This window comes from Dendrobates tinctorius, unplaced genomic scaffold (assembly GCF_039654945.1).
Source record: "Dendrobates tinctorius isolate UK_male_01 unplaced genomic scaffold, ASM3965494v1 ptg000162l, whole genome shotgun sequence".
Classification (NCBI taxonomy): Eukaryota; Metazoa; Chordata; class Amphibia; order Anura; family Dendrobatidae; genus Dendrobates; species Dendrobates tinctorius.
In genome coordinates, this window is record NW_027361829.1 from 15,755,744 (window position 1) to 15,772,564 (window position 16,821).

Below are 16,821 nucleotides of genomic sequence, written 5' to 3' on the forward strand. Positions count from 1 at the left end.
CCGATTTTGTGGGTGGGGCCCCTCAGGGTCCGATTTGGTGGGTGGGGCCACTCTGGGTCTGATTTGGTGGGCGGGCCACTCTGGGTCCGATTTGGTGGGCGGGGCCACTCTGGGTCCAATTTGGATGCCAGGGTGGCTCAGCCTCCTTTTCGTAGGCCAGGGTCTATCAGCCTCTGATTTGGAGCCTTGGGTCACTCAGCTTTCGATTTGACGCGCCGGCCCTTTAAGACTCATTTTGGTGTGCCGGCTCTTTAAGGCTGTGTGCACACGCTGTGGATTTTGCTGCGGTTCCGGACGCTGCGGACCCGCAGCAGTTTTTGCTGCGGTGTACAGTACCATGATTCCCTATGGGAATCAAAAACCGCAGTGCAGACGGTGCGGAATTTTCCGCGCGGATTATCTGCGGTTTTCAATCCGCAGAAAGAATTGACATGTCAATTCTTTCTGCGGATTCCCCTGCGGTTTGCCATCTCCTCCATTGAGGAGATGAAAAACCGCAGGGCAAAACCGCAGAGCAATCCGCAGGTAAAACCGCAGGTCTTTTGACCTGCGGTTTCACCTGCGAATTTTACAAAAGCCGCGTGGATGAAACCGCACCTAATCCGCAGCGTGTGCACACAGCCTAAGAATCACTTTGGTGCGTCGGCCCTTTAAGAGCCAGGGTGGCTCACTGGGCTTCTAAATCCACTTGGGCGCACATTCTCTCTCAGGGGCATACGTCATGTGATGAAGCTAGATTTGCATTTGTGCTGTGGGTTTTGCTTTAAGAGCTGATATTATGTGGCATAAGCTCTGTCTTGGAGAGGTCATGTGATGTTCGTAGGCGTTGGCATAGTAACTAGGTCTGCCTGCGCATATCAATGAGCTTAACTGCCATTTCAATCGCCTCAGGGCACGTTTTGTCTATAGCAAAATTTCCCCATTCAAATGCATTGAGACAGTGCATTCCAATGACGGGAAAAAAAAATTTCAAACGCAAATTGCGCAAAAACTACAAATCCGATCGACACGAAAAATACTTAGCACACCTCTCATGGACGCTGGGTTCGAAACGACACCTCAACGGAGTCTGTGTGTGTAGCGGTTCGGTCCGTATTAATTGCGGAAATCAACTTAATAATAATAACTAGATGTGTATTTCCTGAAGGAAGTACAGATAGTGGTTTGAAATGGTGCCGGGCTGCCCCTTTAAGAGAGACTTGCCTGCTTCCCCTGCAAGACTTTCAACTCAGGATCTGTTTTAAGTGTGGGTGCCTCTCAGGGGCCACTTTGGCCTCAGGGTCTGATTTGGTGGGTGGGGCCCCTCAGGATCCGATTCGGTGGCCTGGGCTCCTCAGGGCTTGTATTGGTAGCCGGGATGCCTCAGGGTCCAGTTTTGTGGGTGGGGCCCCTCATGGTCTGATTTTGTGGGTGGGGTCTGGATTTGTGGGTGGGTCCCCTCAGGGTCCGATTTGGTGGGCGGGGCCCCTCAGGATCCGATTTGGTGGGCTGTGCCACTCAGGGTCTGATTTTGTGGTTGGGGCCCCTCAGGGTCCGATTTTGTGGCCGGGGTCTCTCAGGGTCCGATTTTGTGGCCGGGGCCCCTCAGGGTCTGGATTTGTGGGTGGGTCCCCTCAGGATCCGATTTTCTGGGTGGGGCCCCTCAGGGTCCGATTTTGTGGCTGGGGTCCCTCAGGGTCTGATTTTGTGGGTGGGGCCCCTCAGGGTCCGATTTTGTGACCGGGGCCCCTCTGGGTTCAATTTTGTGGCCAGGGTCCGATTTTGTGGGTGGGGCCCCTCAGGGACCGATTTTGAGGGTGGGGCCCATCAGGGTCTAATTTGGTGGGCGGGGCCCCTCAGGGTCCGATTTTGTTGGTGGGGCCCCTCAGGGTCCGATTTTGTGGGTGGGGCCCCTCAGGGTCCGATTTTGTGGCTGGGGCCCCTCAGGGTCTGATTTTGTGGCTGGGGTCCCTCAGGGTCTGATTTTGTGGGTGGGGCCCCTCAGGGTCCGATTTTGTGACCGGGGACCCTCAGGGTCTGATTTTGTGGTTGGGGCCCCTCAGGGTCCGATTTTGTGGCCGGGGTCTCTCAGGGTCCGATTTTGTGGCCGGGGCCCCTCAGGGTCTGGATTTGTGGGTGGGTCCCCTCAGGGTCCGATTTTGTAGGTGGGGCCCCTTAGGGTCCGATTTTGTGGCTGGGGCCCCTCAGGGTCTGATTTTGAGGGTGGGGCCCCTCAGGGTCTAATTTGGTGGGCGGGGCCCCTCAGGGTCTGATTTTGTGGGTGGGGGCCCTCAGGTTCCGATTTTGTGAGTGGGGCCCCTCTGGGTCCGATTTTGTGGGTGGGGCCCCTCAGGGTTTGGATTTGTGGGTGGGTCCCCTCAGGGTCCGATTTTGTGGCTGGGGCCCCTCAGGGTCCGATTTTGTGGCTGGGGTCCCTCAGGGTCTGACTTTGTGGGTGGGGCCCCTCAGGGTCCGATTTTGTGACCGGGGCCCCTCAGGGTCTGATTTTGTGGCCGGGCCCACTCAGGGTCCGATTTTGTGGGTGGGGCCCCTTAGGGTCTGATTTTGTGGGTGGAGCCCCCTGGGTCCATTTTGGTGGGCGGGGCCACTCTGGGTCCGATTTAGTGGGCGGTGCCCCTCATGGTCCAATTTGGTGGGCGGTGCCCCTCATGGTCCGATTTGGTGGGCGGGGCCCCTCTGGGTCCGATTTGGTGGGCGGGGCCATTCAGGGTCCGATTTGGTGGGCGGGGCCCCTCTGGGTCTGATTTGGTGGGCGGGGTCCATCTGGGTCCGATTTGGTGGGCGGGGCCCCTCTGGGTCTGATTTGGTGGGCGGGGTCCATCTGGGTCCGATTTGGTGGGCGGGGCTCCTCAGGGTCCGATTTGGTGGGCAGGGCCCCTCAGGGTCCGATTTGATGAGCGGGGCCCCTGTGGGTCCAATTTGGTGGGCGGGGCCACTCTGGGTCTGATTTGGTGGGCGGGGCCACTCTGGGTCCGATTTGGTGGGCGGGGCCACTCTGGGTCCAATTTGGTGGGCGAGGCCACTCTGGGTCCGATTTGGTGGGCGGGGTCACTCTGGGTCTGATTTGGTGGGCGGGGCTCCTCAGGGTCCGATTTGGTGGGCGGGGCCCCTCAGGGTCCGATTTGATGAGCGGGGCCCCTGTGGGTCCGATTTGGTGGGCGGGGCCACTCTGGGTCCAATTTGGTGGCGGGGCCACTCTGGGTCCGATTTGGTGGGCGGGGACACTCTGGGTCCGATTTGGTGGGCGGGGTCACTCTGGGTCCGATTTGGTGGGCGGGGCTCCTCAGGGTCCGATTTGGTGGGCGGGGCCACTCAGAGTCTGATTTGGTGGGCGGGGCCCCTCAGGATCCGATTTGGTGGGCTGTGCCACTCTGGGTCTGATTTTTTGAGCGGGGCCACACTGGGTCCGATTTGGAGGCCAGGGTGGCTCAGCCTCCGATTTGGAGGCCGGGGTGGTTCAGCCTCCGATTCGGAGGCTGGGGTGGCTCAGCCTCCGATTTGGAGCCTGGGGTCACTCAGCTTTCGATTTGGCGCGCCGGCCCTTTAAGACTCATTTCGGTGCGCCGGCCCTTTAAGAATCACTTTGGCACGTCAGCCCTTTAAGAGCCAGGGTGGCTTACTGGGCTTCTAAATCCACTTTGGCGGACATTCTCTCTCAGGGGCATTTGTCATGTGATGAAGCTAGATTTGCATTAGTGCTGTGGGTTTCGCTTTAAGAGCTGATATTATGTAGCAGAAGCTCTGTCCTTGGGACGTCATGTGACGTTCGTAGGCGTTGGCATAGTAACTGGGTGTGCCTGCGCATATCAATGAGCTTAACTGCCATTTCAATCGCCTCAGGGCACGTTTTGCCATTTCCCATTGAAAAGCATTGGAGACAGTGCATTCCAATGACGGGAAAAAAAATTTCAAACGCAAATTGCGCAAAAACTACAAATCCGATCGACACGAAAAATACTTAGCACACCTCTCATGGACACTGGCTTCGAAACGACACCTCAACGGCGTCTGTGCGTGTAGCGGTTCGGGCTGTATTAATTGCGGAAATCAACTTAATAATAATAAGAAAAAGAAGAAGAAGAAGAAGAAGAAGAAGAAGAAGTTAGCAGCGTTCGGATTACAATATAGTGGTGTTTTCAAACCACTATAATAAAGGGGATGGGGGAACTACAATACCCAGAGAGATTAGCAAATTTAGGATTATTTAGTTTAGAAACAAGATGACTGAGGGGCGATCTACTAACCATTTATAAGTATATAAGGGGACAATACAAATATCCCTCCCAGGATCTGTTTATACCAAGGAAGGTGACGATCACAAGGGGGCATTCTCTGCATCTGGAGGAGAGAAGATTTTTCTACCAACATAGAAGAGGATTCTTTACTGTTATAGCAGTGAGAATCTGGAATTCCTTGCCTGAGGAGGTGGTGATGGTGAATTCAGTCGAAGGGTTCAAGAGAGACCTGGATGTTTTCCTGGAGAGTAACAATATTGTATCTTACAGTTATTAGGTTCTTTAGAAGCACTAAGATCTGGGGATTTATTCTGACGGAATATAGGCTGAACTGGATGGACAAAAGTCTTTTTTCAGCCTTGCTAACTATGTTACTATGAAAACTTCTCTAAGGCTGGTTTCACACTTGCGTTTTTTTGCTCTGTGTTTTTGCTCATAAATGCGTATGCGTTTTTTCCTATACTTAACATGGGTGTGCATAGTCATGCGTTTGTACGCGTTTGTATGTGAATGCTTTTTTTGTAGTGTGCGCCCGGGCGCACAAAATGCATCCTGTTGCAATTTTTGTGCGCCCGACCTGTCTCAAAAAAACGCATGCGCACGCAATGCGCACGAAATTCACCCAAAAACACATTATAGTCTATGGGTGAAAACCATGTGCAAAAAAACAAGAAAATGCATAAAAAACGCATGATGCATTTTTTATGCGCGTTTGCACTGCACACGCAGCGCAGCGCAAAAAAACGCAAGTGTGAAAGTAGCCTAAGTAGTGGGAAAAAACTGGAAATTTGTAAGAAAAAAAATTAGCTTGTCGCCAATTTCCGAAACTCGTAAAGTTTTCATTTTTAGGAATATGGGGCTATTTGAGGGCATATTTTTTACGCCCTGAGCTTATATTTTTACTGATATCATTTTTTGTGTAGTTACGATATTTTGATCACCTCTTATTACATTTTATTGCATTGTTGAGGTGGCCAAAAAAACATAATTCTAGCGTTTTATACTTTTTTATTACACTGTTTACTGATTGAATTAATTTACTTTATATTTTAATACAGACTTTTACAAATGCGATGATACCAAATATATGTTTATTATTGTTTTTTAGGGTAAAAAGGGGTGATTTTAACTTGTGTTTTTTTAGTTTTTAATATTTTTAAAAACTATGTAGCAAAGCCAGGTAGGCTAGGGATAAATCCTAGCTGTACAGGTTCTGATTAGATCACCTGGCTGGCCTGCATGTAACCAGGCTAGCTGTTCTCCATAGTCAGTTAGCTCAGGGAAGCTGACCAGACTGGATGTGTCTTGGATCTAGAAAAAGAGAGACAGGCCAGAATTCCTCCCTGAGAAGAGTCTGCACAGGCCTTGTGCTGTGAACCACAAGTATCATTGCTTGCTTTGGACAACTGTTTTGTTTGACCAGGCTGAATCATAGAATCATAGAATCGTAGAGTTGGAAGGGACCTCCTGGGCCATCTGGTCCAACCCCCTGCTCAAAGCAGGATTCGCTAAATCATCCCAGTCAGATGTCTGTCCAGCCTCTGTTTGAAGACTTCCATTGAAGGAGAACTCACCACTTCTCGTGGCAGCCTGTTCCACTCATTGATCACTCTAACTGTCAAAAAGTTTTTTCTAATATCTAATCTGTGTCTCCTCCCATTCAGTTTCATCCCATTGCTTCTAGTCTTTCCTTGTGCAAATGAGAATAAAGTTGATCCTTCTACAATGTGACAGCCCTTTAGATATTTGTAGACAGCTATTAAGTCTCCTCTCAGTCTTCTCTTTTGCAAACTAAACATTCCCAAATCCTGCAACCTTTCCTCATAAGACAGGGTTTGCAGACCGGTCACCATTCTGGTCGCTCTTTTCTGAACTTGCTCCAGTTTGTTGATGTCTTTTTTAAAATGTGGTGCCCAAAACTGGACACAATATTCCAGATGAGGTCTGACCAAAGAGGAGTAGAGGGAAATAATGACTTCACGTGATCTAGACTGTATGCTTCTGTTAATACATCCTAGAATTGCATTTGTTTTTTTGCTGCTGCATCACACTGTTGACTCATATTCAGTCTGTGATCTATTAGTATACCCAAGTCTTTTTCACATGTGCTGTCACTTAGCCCTATTCCTCCCATTCTATATATGCTTTTTTCATTTTTATTGCCCAGATGTAGTACTTTGCATTTCTCCCTGTTAAAAACCATTCTGTTAGTTGCTGCCCACTTCTCCAGTTTATTTAAATCTTTTTGAATCCTCTCTCTCTCTTCTCTAGTATTAGCTATCCCTCCTAGCTTTGTGTCATCAGCAAATTTAATCAGTTTACCCTCAATTCCTTCATCTAAATCGTTGATAAAGATGTTGAACAATACAGGGCCCAGGACAGAGCCCTGTGGTACCCCACTTGAGACATTCTTCCAACTGGATGTGCAGCCATTTACGACCACTCTTTGTGTCCGATCACTAAGCCAGTTATGAATCCACCTAACAGTTGCCTTGTCCATTCCATACTTAGTCATTTTTTCAATAAGGATTGTATGAGAGACTTTGTCAAATGCTTTGCTGAAGTCAAGATATACTATATCTACAGCATTTCCTTGATCCACCCAATCAGTGATACCATCATAGAAGGAAATTAAGTTAGTCTGACATGACTTATTAGTTACAAACCCATGCTGACTCTGTTTAATCACTTCATTCTTATCCAGGTATTGACATACATGTTGTTTAATAATTTGTTCAAAGATCTTTCCTGGTATAGAAGTCAGACTCACCGGCCTATAGTTGCCTGGGTCCACCTTCTTCCCCTTTTTGAAGATAGGAACAACATTTGCTCTTCTCCAGTCTTCTGGCACTTCTCCTGTTCTCCAAGAATTTTCAAAGATTATGGAGAGGGGTTCGAAAATTTCTTCTGCTATCTCCTTCAGTACTCTGGGGTGTAATTCATCTGGACCTGGAGACTTGAATTCATTTAGGTTAGCTAAGTGTTTCCTCACTATCTTTCTGTTTATAGATATCCTGGATTCTTCTATTCCCTTAATAGGACAGTGAATAACAGTTGATGTTACATTTCCTTTCTGAGAGAAAACAGATGCAAAATAGGAATTTAAAAGTTCAGCCTTCTCAACATCCTGTCTTACCATTTCATCATTTTCATCCTGTAAAAATCCTATAGCATCTTTGACTTTTCTTTTACTTTTGACATATCCCCAAAATCCTTTATTATTGCTTTTGACATCTCTTGCAAGCCTCAATTCATTTTCAGCTTTAGATAATCTGATTTGTGCCCTGCAGGTTCTGCAGACAGCATTATATTCTTCTTTAGATATGCCTCCCTCTTTCCATTTTATAAACATTTTTTTCTTCCTTTTTAGCATGTGCTTAAGTTCTGTGTTCATCCATCCTGGTTTCCTTAAATGCTTCCTATTCTTCCCTCTTTTCGGAATTGTTAACAACTGTGCTTTGCGAATTTCATTTTTCAAGATTTCCCATCCTTCCTGGACATTTTTGTCTTTAAGGATATCCAGCCATTGGATCCCTCCAATTCTCTTTCTGAATCCTTTAAAATCTGCCTTTCTGAAATCTAACCTTGATGTCTGAGTCTTCACAGGTCTTCCGCCTCTAGTTATCCAAAATTCTAAAATAGCATGGTCGCTACCTCCTAGGGTCCCAGCCACTTTTACCTCCTCAACCATTTCCTCCCTGTTTATAAGGATTAGATCCAAGGTAGCAGTTCCCCTTGTTTTCTCCCTTACCTTTTGGAAGATAAAGTTGTCAGCAAGAGAGGATAAGAATTTCCTTGACCTGTTAGTTTTGCCTGAGAGAGATTCCCAACAAATGTCTGGATAGTTGTCATGGGAGATTTCAACTATGTCATATTTTTTGGAGAACTTGGCCATTTGATGCATAAAGAGTTCATCCATATCTTCAGCTTGCACAGGCGGCCTGTAGTAAATGCCTACAATGGTGTCCTTTCCATTGTTCTGTCCTTGTATTCTTACCCAAACAGTTTCCACAGAACTCCCAGTCTCTGAAGCTTCAATCTCTGTGCAGATATACGCGTTTCTAACATACAATGCGACACCCCCTCCTCGCTTATCAAATCTGTTTCTTGCAAATAAGTTGTATCCTTCTAGTCTTGTATTCCAATCATGTGTATTGTCCCACCAAGTTTCAGTGATTCCAATGACATCATATTTCTTTTCCTGTGTTAGTAGTTCCAATTCTCCTTGTTTGTTGCCCATGCTTTGTGCATTAGTATAGAAACATTTTAGTTTGTGATTGGTTTCTCTTTCTCCAATGTTTTTATTAATTAGATTCTTTCGTCTTTGTTCTTCCTTTCCACTTCTAATAGCAGAGTTCTCAATAGCATTTGTCAGGTGTATGGCTTTTTCTGGTCTTTTGCTTCCCTTCCCATGTTGTTCTAGTTTAAAGCTCTCCTTACAAGTGTAGCAAGGCGACTTCCAAATACATGCTTTCCAGTCTGGAGCTAGCTCAGCCATGCATGAGCAGTCAAGGTCTGCTTTGTTTAGTTAGCACCTGGACAACGCTAGGGATTTATGTTTATAAGTTTATTTTATTCATTTGCAACCTGTGGAAAGCAATAAAAACGGCATGTGCTTGGATCACAACTGCATTGCCAGTGTGAGCTCTATCTAAAATCTAAAGCCTAATGCCTACCAGAGAGAGTGAAACCCCCTACAACTTAGGGACATGAAGCTGAGATCATCTGATCACTTGTGCTATGTATAGCTAAAATCATGATATCCTAGTAATGCCAGCCATGGGCTGGATTTCACAAGAGGATAGTAATGACAGGTATAGGTATCATCAGCAGACCCCTGGTTGTCATGACAACCTATTGGCACTCACGATCATGTAATGTGCGTGCTGACTTGAGAGTGGAACCCCCTGCATACGCGTGTTAAATTCTGCTTTCAGAGATTGATGGCAGGTTAATAGTCATGTTAAAAAGGGTTTAACAGGTTAACACCATGCAGTTAAAGGCACATGATTAAATGCTGATTACATCAGCCATCATGTATGGCAAAAGTCGTCAAAAGTCATGTAAGGGCTAAGTCCCGTTTGGTTAAAAAATGTTTCTTTCCATTTTTACTTCATATATTGATATAATAATCACTTCAGCTAAAGACGTAAATAGGAAAAGAAAAAAATATTACTTTGTCAAGGAGACTGGAAATCTTCCCTAATTGAATGTTCCAGAATAAAAGCTTTCCTTTTCTTGTTTTTAGGCTATGTACCAACGTATGCAGTAAAAAATGGACTCCTTCCCAGGAAAAACGCGCTTTTTTTGTGCGATTTTTGCGTGTTTTTTGCGCGTTTTTTAATGCGTTTTTTCAGGAGCATCCTCCTGCTCATAGAATATAGTTAGAAATGAGGATTTTTCCGCAAAATTAATGAGCATGCTGCGTTTTTTACAGCGATGCGTTTTTTTCGCGGTATAAAAACGCATTAATGTGCACAAAAAGTGCGGAATTCATTAAAATGAATGGGATGCTTCTTGTAAGCGTTTAAGCATTTTTGCCTGTAAAAACGCTTTAAAAACATGAAAAAAACGCTTACGTGGGTACACAGCCTTACTATACTACACTTTAAAACATTTCATATAATTATAAAATCAGATATAAAATTTGTCTTACCATAGAAGGCTGGATGATAAAAATACAGTAGATCAGTGAGAAAAACACTGCATGTAACCATAGTACACATTTTGTGGGGCCAAACCTGTAAGTAAGGAGAAAAGCAGTTATTTACGTATATTTTTTATATTTAACCGCTTATTGATGGAGCCAATTTTGACGTTAATGAACAAGCCCCATGTGATGGTGTGATATGTTATGCGGGTATCATTTTGTGTCTATTTATATTTTACGGATTTCCATAGTGTTCTCTTGTTGCCCTGTATCATTCCGTGTATTCCCCATATTGTCTGGAGTCTCATTTACCTTCCAAAAGTCTGATAATTGAATGAGCTCATTTACTGTCTGCAATCTGACTGTATCTATGCCTCTTGATGAACCCCCTGTAGTGTCTTAATCCCTAAGGCACCTTTGTCAGGCCTGGGACACCTGAAAACCGCCCCAACCTGTCTAACTACCCCTGTACATTAGGAGGGGGCTGAGGGAGGACAGGAGCTGTACAAGTTAGACCCTATGTGGTGATGATCGTGTGAAGACAGCATGTCAAGAGAAGGAGAAGCATATGCACCCATTTTATCCTCTGTCTGCTGGATTATTGGACTCATCCTGTTACTGAACTACATTCGTGTTCTGGACTATTGCATCCTCAGTGTGGTGGATTGTTTATGGACCTTTTGTTTTTGCCTATAATAAAGGTCTTGGGATTGTTCACCCTTCCCTCGCTCTGTTGACTGTTTGGTATTGGAGAAGGACCCGTGACACAACATTTTTTAAATAAATCTAAAATGTCACTTTAGGAGGTAGCAACTATGGAATGCTTTAAAATACCCCAGTGATTGTCAGTTTTTTTTGTGACATATTGTACTTCTTGTTAGTGGTAAATTTATGTAGGTTGAATGGCAGAACTGAAAAACAATCTTTAAATTCAGATAATCATATTACACATACTAATTAATAAGCAATATCTCTCATATGTGTACTATACAGTCATATGTTAAAGTTTGGGCACCACTAATCAATTATTTGAATCCAGAAATATAACTGAGTCCATTAGTTATTAGATATATGAAACTGAAATAGCTGTTGCAAAAAACAAAATTGTTATAAAGAAAAAAGGTTAACATTAATAGGGGTGCCCAAACTTTAACATATGACTGTTTGTCATTGTAATTTTTCAAATGTCCTTTTCATTTTAATTTTTTTAAGTAAATTTACAAATTTTATTTTATTAAAAATCTAATTATGTTTGAAATGAGTTTGAGGGGCCAATGTATTGGAAAAGTCCATAAAGTGATATAATTTTAAAAACTTAACCCCTCTGATTATTAAAAACTGCTGTCAGAAAACACGGTAACCCTTTAGGTTCTTCACAGGAATTAATGCAAAGTGGAACAAAGAAAATATTTTTTCTACTAAAATATTAATTTAGCCCCAAATTTGTCATTTTCATTGGGGACAATAGGATAAAATGGATCCTACCATTTGTTACGGTTCTCTCAAAGGGGGTTATTATAGCATATGTAGTCAAAAACTGCTGTTTGGGTCTACAGCAGTACTTGGAAGTGAAGATGTGCTATACAATTTTTAGAGAGCAAAATTTAACTGGAATAGATTACAGATGCCAAACTGAATTTGCAGAGCCCTTGAGGTTCCAAAACGGCATAAACCCCCCACCATCTCCCCTCATTTTAAAAACTAGACCCCTCAAAGAATTCCTCTATGTAATGAACATTTCAAGTACTGAAATATAAAAACAAAAAAATGTGTTTTATCCAGTAAAATGTCCTTTTAACCTTATGGTTGATCATTTTCACAAGGGGTAATAGGAGAAAACGGACATCAAAATTTGTTCCGAATAAGCTGATATCTCATATAAGGTCAAAAACGAAAGTTTGTCTGATTAGTGGAGCGCAAATTTGACTGATGAAGATGGTAGATGCTCTGTCTCATTTGCAGAGTGTTTGAGGTACAAAAATAGTAGAAAATAGACTGCATAATGAATTCATCTAGGAGTGTAGTGATCATTTTGTATTCACAGATGTTTCACAGAATTTTATAATACTGAAATAAGAAAACAAAAAAATACCGTATATGTTTTTTCCAGTAAAAATTTGTTTTAGCCCTGAATCTGCCACTTTACAGGAGGAAACACAAGACAATAAACCCCAAAATGCAGGGGCAGGCTGGACCGGGTGGCAGAGAGGCCAATGCCCACCCAGGCCGCTCTCCCAACAGCTGTACAGGGCCGGCCGCACAGCAAATTGTGCACAGCTGTGAACGCCGTACTGTGACGCGGCCAACACCAGACAGAGCTGCCCGCATCACAGTCCTATCACACTGGGGCCGGGAGCTGTGCAAGGCCATCTAACCTTAGTGGTTGTGCAGCTTCCGCTCCCTCCATGTTCTCTGTACTTCTGGGTCAGGTGTTGGGCGTGCGTGATAATGTCATCGCAAACGCGCCAACATGTACCAAATGCTGGAAGCAGAGACGCGCTGCTGGGGAGCGACTGTGAGGTAAGTATGAAAACATTCTTTGTTTTCTTTATAAAATGAATGCAATGGGTGAGGGGTAACTGCAAATGATGAAGTGGGGGGGTGTAAGGGGGACTGCACATGATGGAATTTGGGGGATAAAGGAGACTGCACATGATGAAGTGGGGGGAGTGGGGCTGTACATGATGTAGTGGGGCTGTACATGATGGAGTGGTGGGAGTGTGGCTGCACATGATGGAGTGGGGCTGCACATGATGAAGTGGGGGGAGTGGGGCTGCACATGATAGAGTGGGGCTGCACATGATGAAGTGGGGGGAGTGGGGCTGCACATGATAGAGTGGGGCTGCACATGATGAAGTGGGACTGCACATGATGGAGTGGGGCTGCACATGATGAAGTGGAGGGAGTGGGGCTGCACATGATGGAGTGGGGCTGCACATGATGAAGTGGGGGGAATGGGCCTGCACATGATGGAGTGGGGCTGCACATGATGAAGTGGGGGGAGTAGGGCTGCACAAGATAAAGTGTGAGTAAGGGGGACCGCACATGAAGCGGGGTGTAAGGGGGGCTGCACATGAATTGGGGGTAAGGGGGACTGCACATGAAGAAGTGTGGGTTGGTAAGGGGGACTGCACATAATGAAGTAGGGGGAGTGGGGCTGCACATGAAGTGGGGGTAAGGGGGACTGCACATGATGAAGTGGGGGTAAGGGGGACTGCACATGATGAAGTGGGAGTAAGGGGGACTGCACATGATGAAGTGGGAGTAAGGGGGACTTCACATAATGAAGTGGGGGGTAAAGGGGGCTGCACATGATGAAGTGGGGGGGTAAGGGGGACTGCACATGATGAAGTGGGTGGGTAAGGGGGACTGCACACGATAAAGTGGTGGAAGGGGACTGCACATGATGAAGTGTCTGAGGGGGGACTGCACATGATGAAATGGAAGGGGGATAGGGGGCACTGCAGGTGAAGTTAGGGGTGATAGGGTACTGCAATGGATGAAGTAAGGGGACATCAAATTAAAGTGGGTGGACTGCAAATGATGAAGTGGGGGAGAGGACGGGGAACTGCAAATGATGAATTCAGTGTGAGTAACGGGGCACAGCAATTAAAATGAAGGTGAGGAGTGGGGAAAGCAAATGATGAATTGAAGGTTGGGGGTGGGGAGAGCAAATAATGATCTAGGGGAGAACTAATAATGAATTTTGAGGGTGGGGGAGTAAATGATGTATTGAATGTGGGGTAGAGCAGTTGATAATGAATAGAGGGAGGGAGAGAAAGACATGACAATGAATTGAGATGGGAGGGGCATGTAAATATAATGAATCAGGGTTAGGGTTACAGCGGGAGGTGCATAGTGGGGGGCGTTGATGAAGTGCCTGGAAATGAATTGAGGGAAAGAGGACAGGTGCTAATTAATTTATACATTAAATGGGGAAAGTGGCTATTTATAGTTAGTGGTTGCACAGTGGTGGATTATAATTTATATTTGGAATGGTGGGTTGCATAATAATCAATTATATATTGATTGTGGGTACACCTCTGTGTTCAGATGTGTAGTGTAGAAGAAAGGGAAAAAGTGGGGAATGTGCTCTGGAACTTGTGCTCTAGGTAACTGTGATATTTTATGCAGAGACGAGTCCTGGCTGGGAGAAGTGATGGTGGTCTGTGCTGGATGAAAAAGAAAAGCAAAGATGAAGGACTTCAGCTAGAGACATCACTGGTGAGTCAGTGTGTTACCTGTACCCTGACAGTCTACACTGTATACTATATACAGAGCTCCTGTGTATAATGTTACTGGCAGTGGTGATCACTGTATTACCTGTACACTGACAGTAAATAAAGTTCCTGTATTCAATGGCACTTAGTATTGTGTTTTTTTAATTAATGATCAGTATTGTAGTATTCAGTCACTATGTGGTGGTAATATGTGGTCTGGTCATGGTGTGGTGCTATTTGTTCCTTGTATGTGGTATTATTCAGTCACTATGTGGTGGTGATATATGGTCTGGCCATGGTGCGGTGGTATTTGTTCCTTGTATGTGGTATTAATGGTTGTTTAAAAAAAATGTAAATGTATGTGACTCATTCCCTTAAAGAAAAATACATAAATATATATTTATTTTTAATAGTTTAAAGTAGAGTAGGGCCCAGCCGAAAGAGTCTACTGTGTCATGGTATCAGCTTAAAAATTATTTTGGCCATAACAAAAGCTGTTGGTTATGAATGTGATCTGGTGTTTGATGGGAACTGTTAATATCTGATTGGTGAGGATGTGGTGGTGAAGATGAGTTTTTCCAAGAGTGGGTGGTGGGATGGTGGAGGCGGAGCTGGTGTGGAAACTGGGCCGAGTCTAAAGGGAACCTGAAAATTTTGCCAGTATGGGGCCATGAAATTCCTAGTGGAAGTCCTGGTCTGTCTCATAAGCTGCAGATTGCAGCTTCCTGAGACTTCAGTGTGCTCACGCAGACGGCGTGGTGACATTATTTATGGAGAACTGGGGCCATCCTACTATATATATGGGAGAACTGGGGCCATTATACTGTATATATATATATATATATATATATATATATATACACATATATATAGATAACTGGGGCCGTCATAATATATATATATATATATACCTATATATATAGGGATAACTGGGGCCGTCATACTATATATAGGGAGAACTGGGACCATTATTTTATATATGTGAGGAGAACTGGGGCCATCATAGTAGATATATGGTGAGAACTTGGGCCATCATAATAGATACAGTGGGGAAAAAAAGTATTTAGTCAGTCAGCAATAGTGCAAGTTCCACCACTTAAAAAGATGAGAGGCGTCTCTAATTTACATCATAGGTAGACCTCAACTATGGGAGACAAACTGAGAAAAAAAAATCCAGAAAATCACATTGTCTGTTTTTTTTTCATTTTATTTGCATATTATGGTGGAAAATAAGTATTTGGTCAGAAACAAAATTTCATCTCAATACTTTGTGATATATCCTTTGTTGGCAATGACAGAGGTCAAACGTTTTCTGTAAGTCTTCACAAGGTTGCCACACACTGTTGTTGGTATGTTGGCCCATTCCTCCATGCAGATCTCCTCTAGAGCAGTGATGTTTTTGGCTTTTCGCTTGGCAACACGGACTTTCAACTCCCTCCAAAGGTTTTCTATAGGGTTGAGATCTGGAGACTGGCTAGGCCACTCCAGGACCTTGAAATGCTTCTTACGAAGCCACTCCTTCGTTGCCCTGGCGGTGTGCTTTGGATCATTGTCATGTTGAAAGACCCAGCCACGTTTCATCTTCAATGCCCTTGCTGATGGAAGGAGGTTTGCACTCAAAATCTCACGAAACATGGCCCCATTCATTCTTTCATGTACCCGGATCAGTCGTCCTGGCCCCTTTGCAGAGAAACAGCCCCAAAGCATGATGTTTCCACCACCATGCTTTACAGTAGGTATGGTGTTTGATGGATGCAACTCAGTATTCTTTTTCCTCCAAACACGACAAGTTGTGTTTCTACCAAACAGTTCCAGTTTGGTTTCATCAGACCATAGGACATTCTCCCAAAACTCCTCTGGATCATCCAAATGCTCTCTAGCAAACTTCAGACGGGCCCGGACATGTACAGGCTTAAGCAGTGGGACACGTCTGGCACTGCAGGATCTGAGTCCATGGTGGCGCAGTGTGTTACTTATGGTAGGCCTTGTTACATTGGTCCCAGCTCTCTGCAGTTCATTCACTAGGTCCCCCCGCGTGGTTCTGGGATTTTTGCTCACCGTTCTTGTGATCATTCTGACCCCACGGGGTGGGATTTTGCGTGGAGCACCAGATCGAGGGAGATTATCAGTGGTCTTGTATGTCTTCCATTTTCTAATTATTGCTCCCACAGTTGATTTCTTCACTCCAAGCTGGTTGGCTATTGCAGATTCAGTCTTCCCAGCCTGGTGCAGGGCTACAATTTTGTTTCTGGTGTCCTTTGACAGCTCTTTGGTCTTCACCATAGTGGAGTTTGGAATCAGACTGTTTGAGGGTGTGCACAGGTGTCTTTTTATACTGATAACAAGTTTAAACAGGTGCCATTACTACAGGTAATGAGTGGAGGAAAGAGGAGACTCTTAAAGAAGAAGTTACAGGTCTGTGACAGCCAGAATTCTTGATTGCTTGTTTCTGACCAAATACTTATTTTCCTCCATAATATGCAAATAAAATGAAAAAAAAACAGACAATGTGATTTTCTGGATTTTTTTTTCTCAGTTTGTCCCCCATAGTTGAGGTCTACCTATGATGTAAATTACAGATGCCTCTCATCTTTTTAAGTGGTGGAACTTGCACTATTGCTGACTGACTAAATACTTTTTTTCCCCACTGTATGTGGGGAGAACTGGGGCCATCATACTGTTTATATGGGCAACTGGGGCCATTGCACTATATTTA

At 44.7% G+C, this 16,821-nt stretch overlaps 1 protein-coding gene across 1 annotated transcript in view; it reads right to left on the bottom strand.

Moving 5' to 3' along the window:
- Positions 1-16,821, bottom strand: part of PKD1L1 (polycystin 1 like 1, transient receptor potential channel interacting) — a 901,078-nt gene that overhangs the window by 279,313 nt on the left and 604,944 nt on the right. The window contains exon 50 of the mRNA XM_073549827.1: positions 9,892-9,976. Coding sequence (XP_073405928.1) covers positions 9,892-9,976 — 85 coding nt within the window. The remainder of the gene's footprint in view (positions 1-9,891; positions 9,977-16,821) is intronic.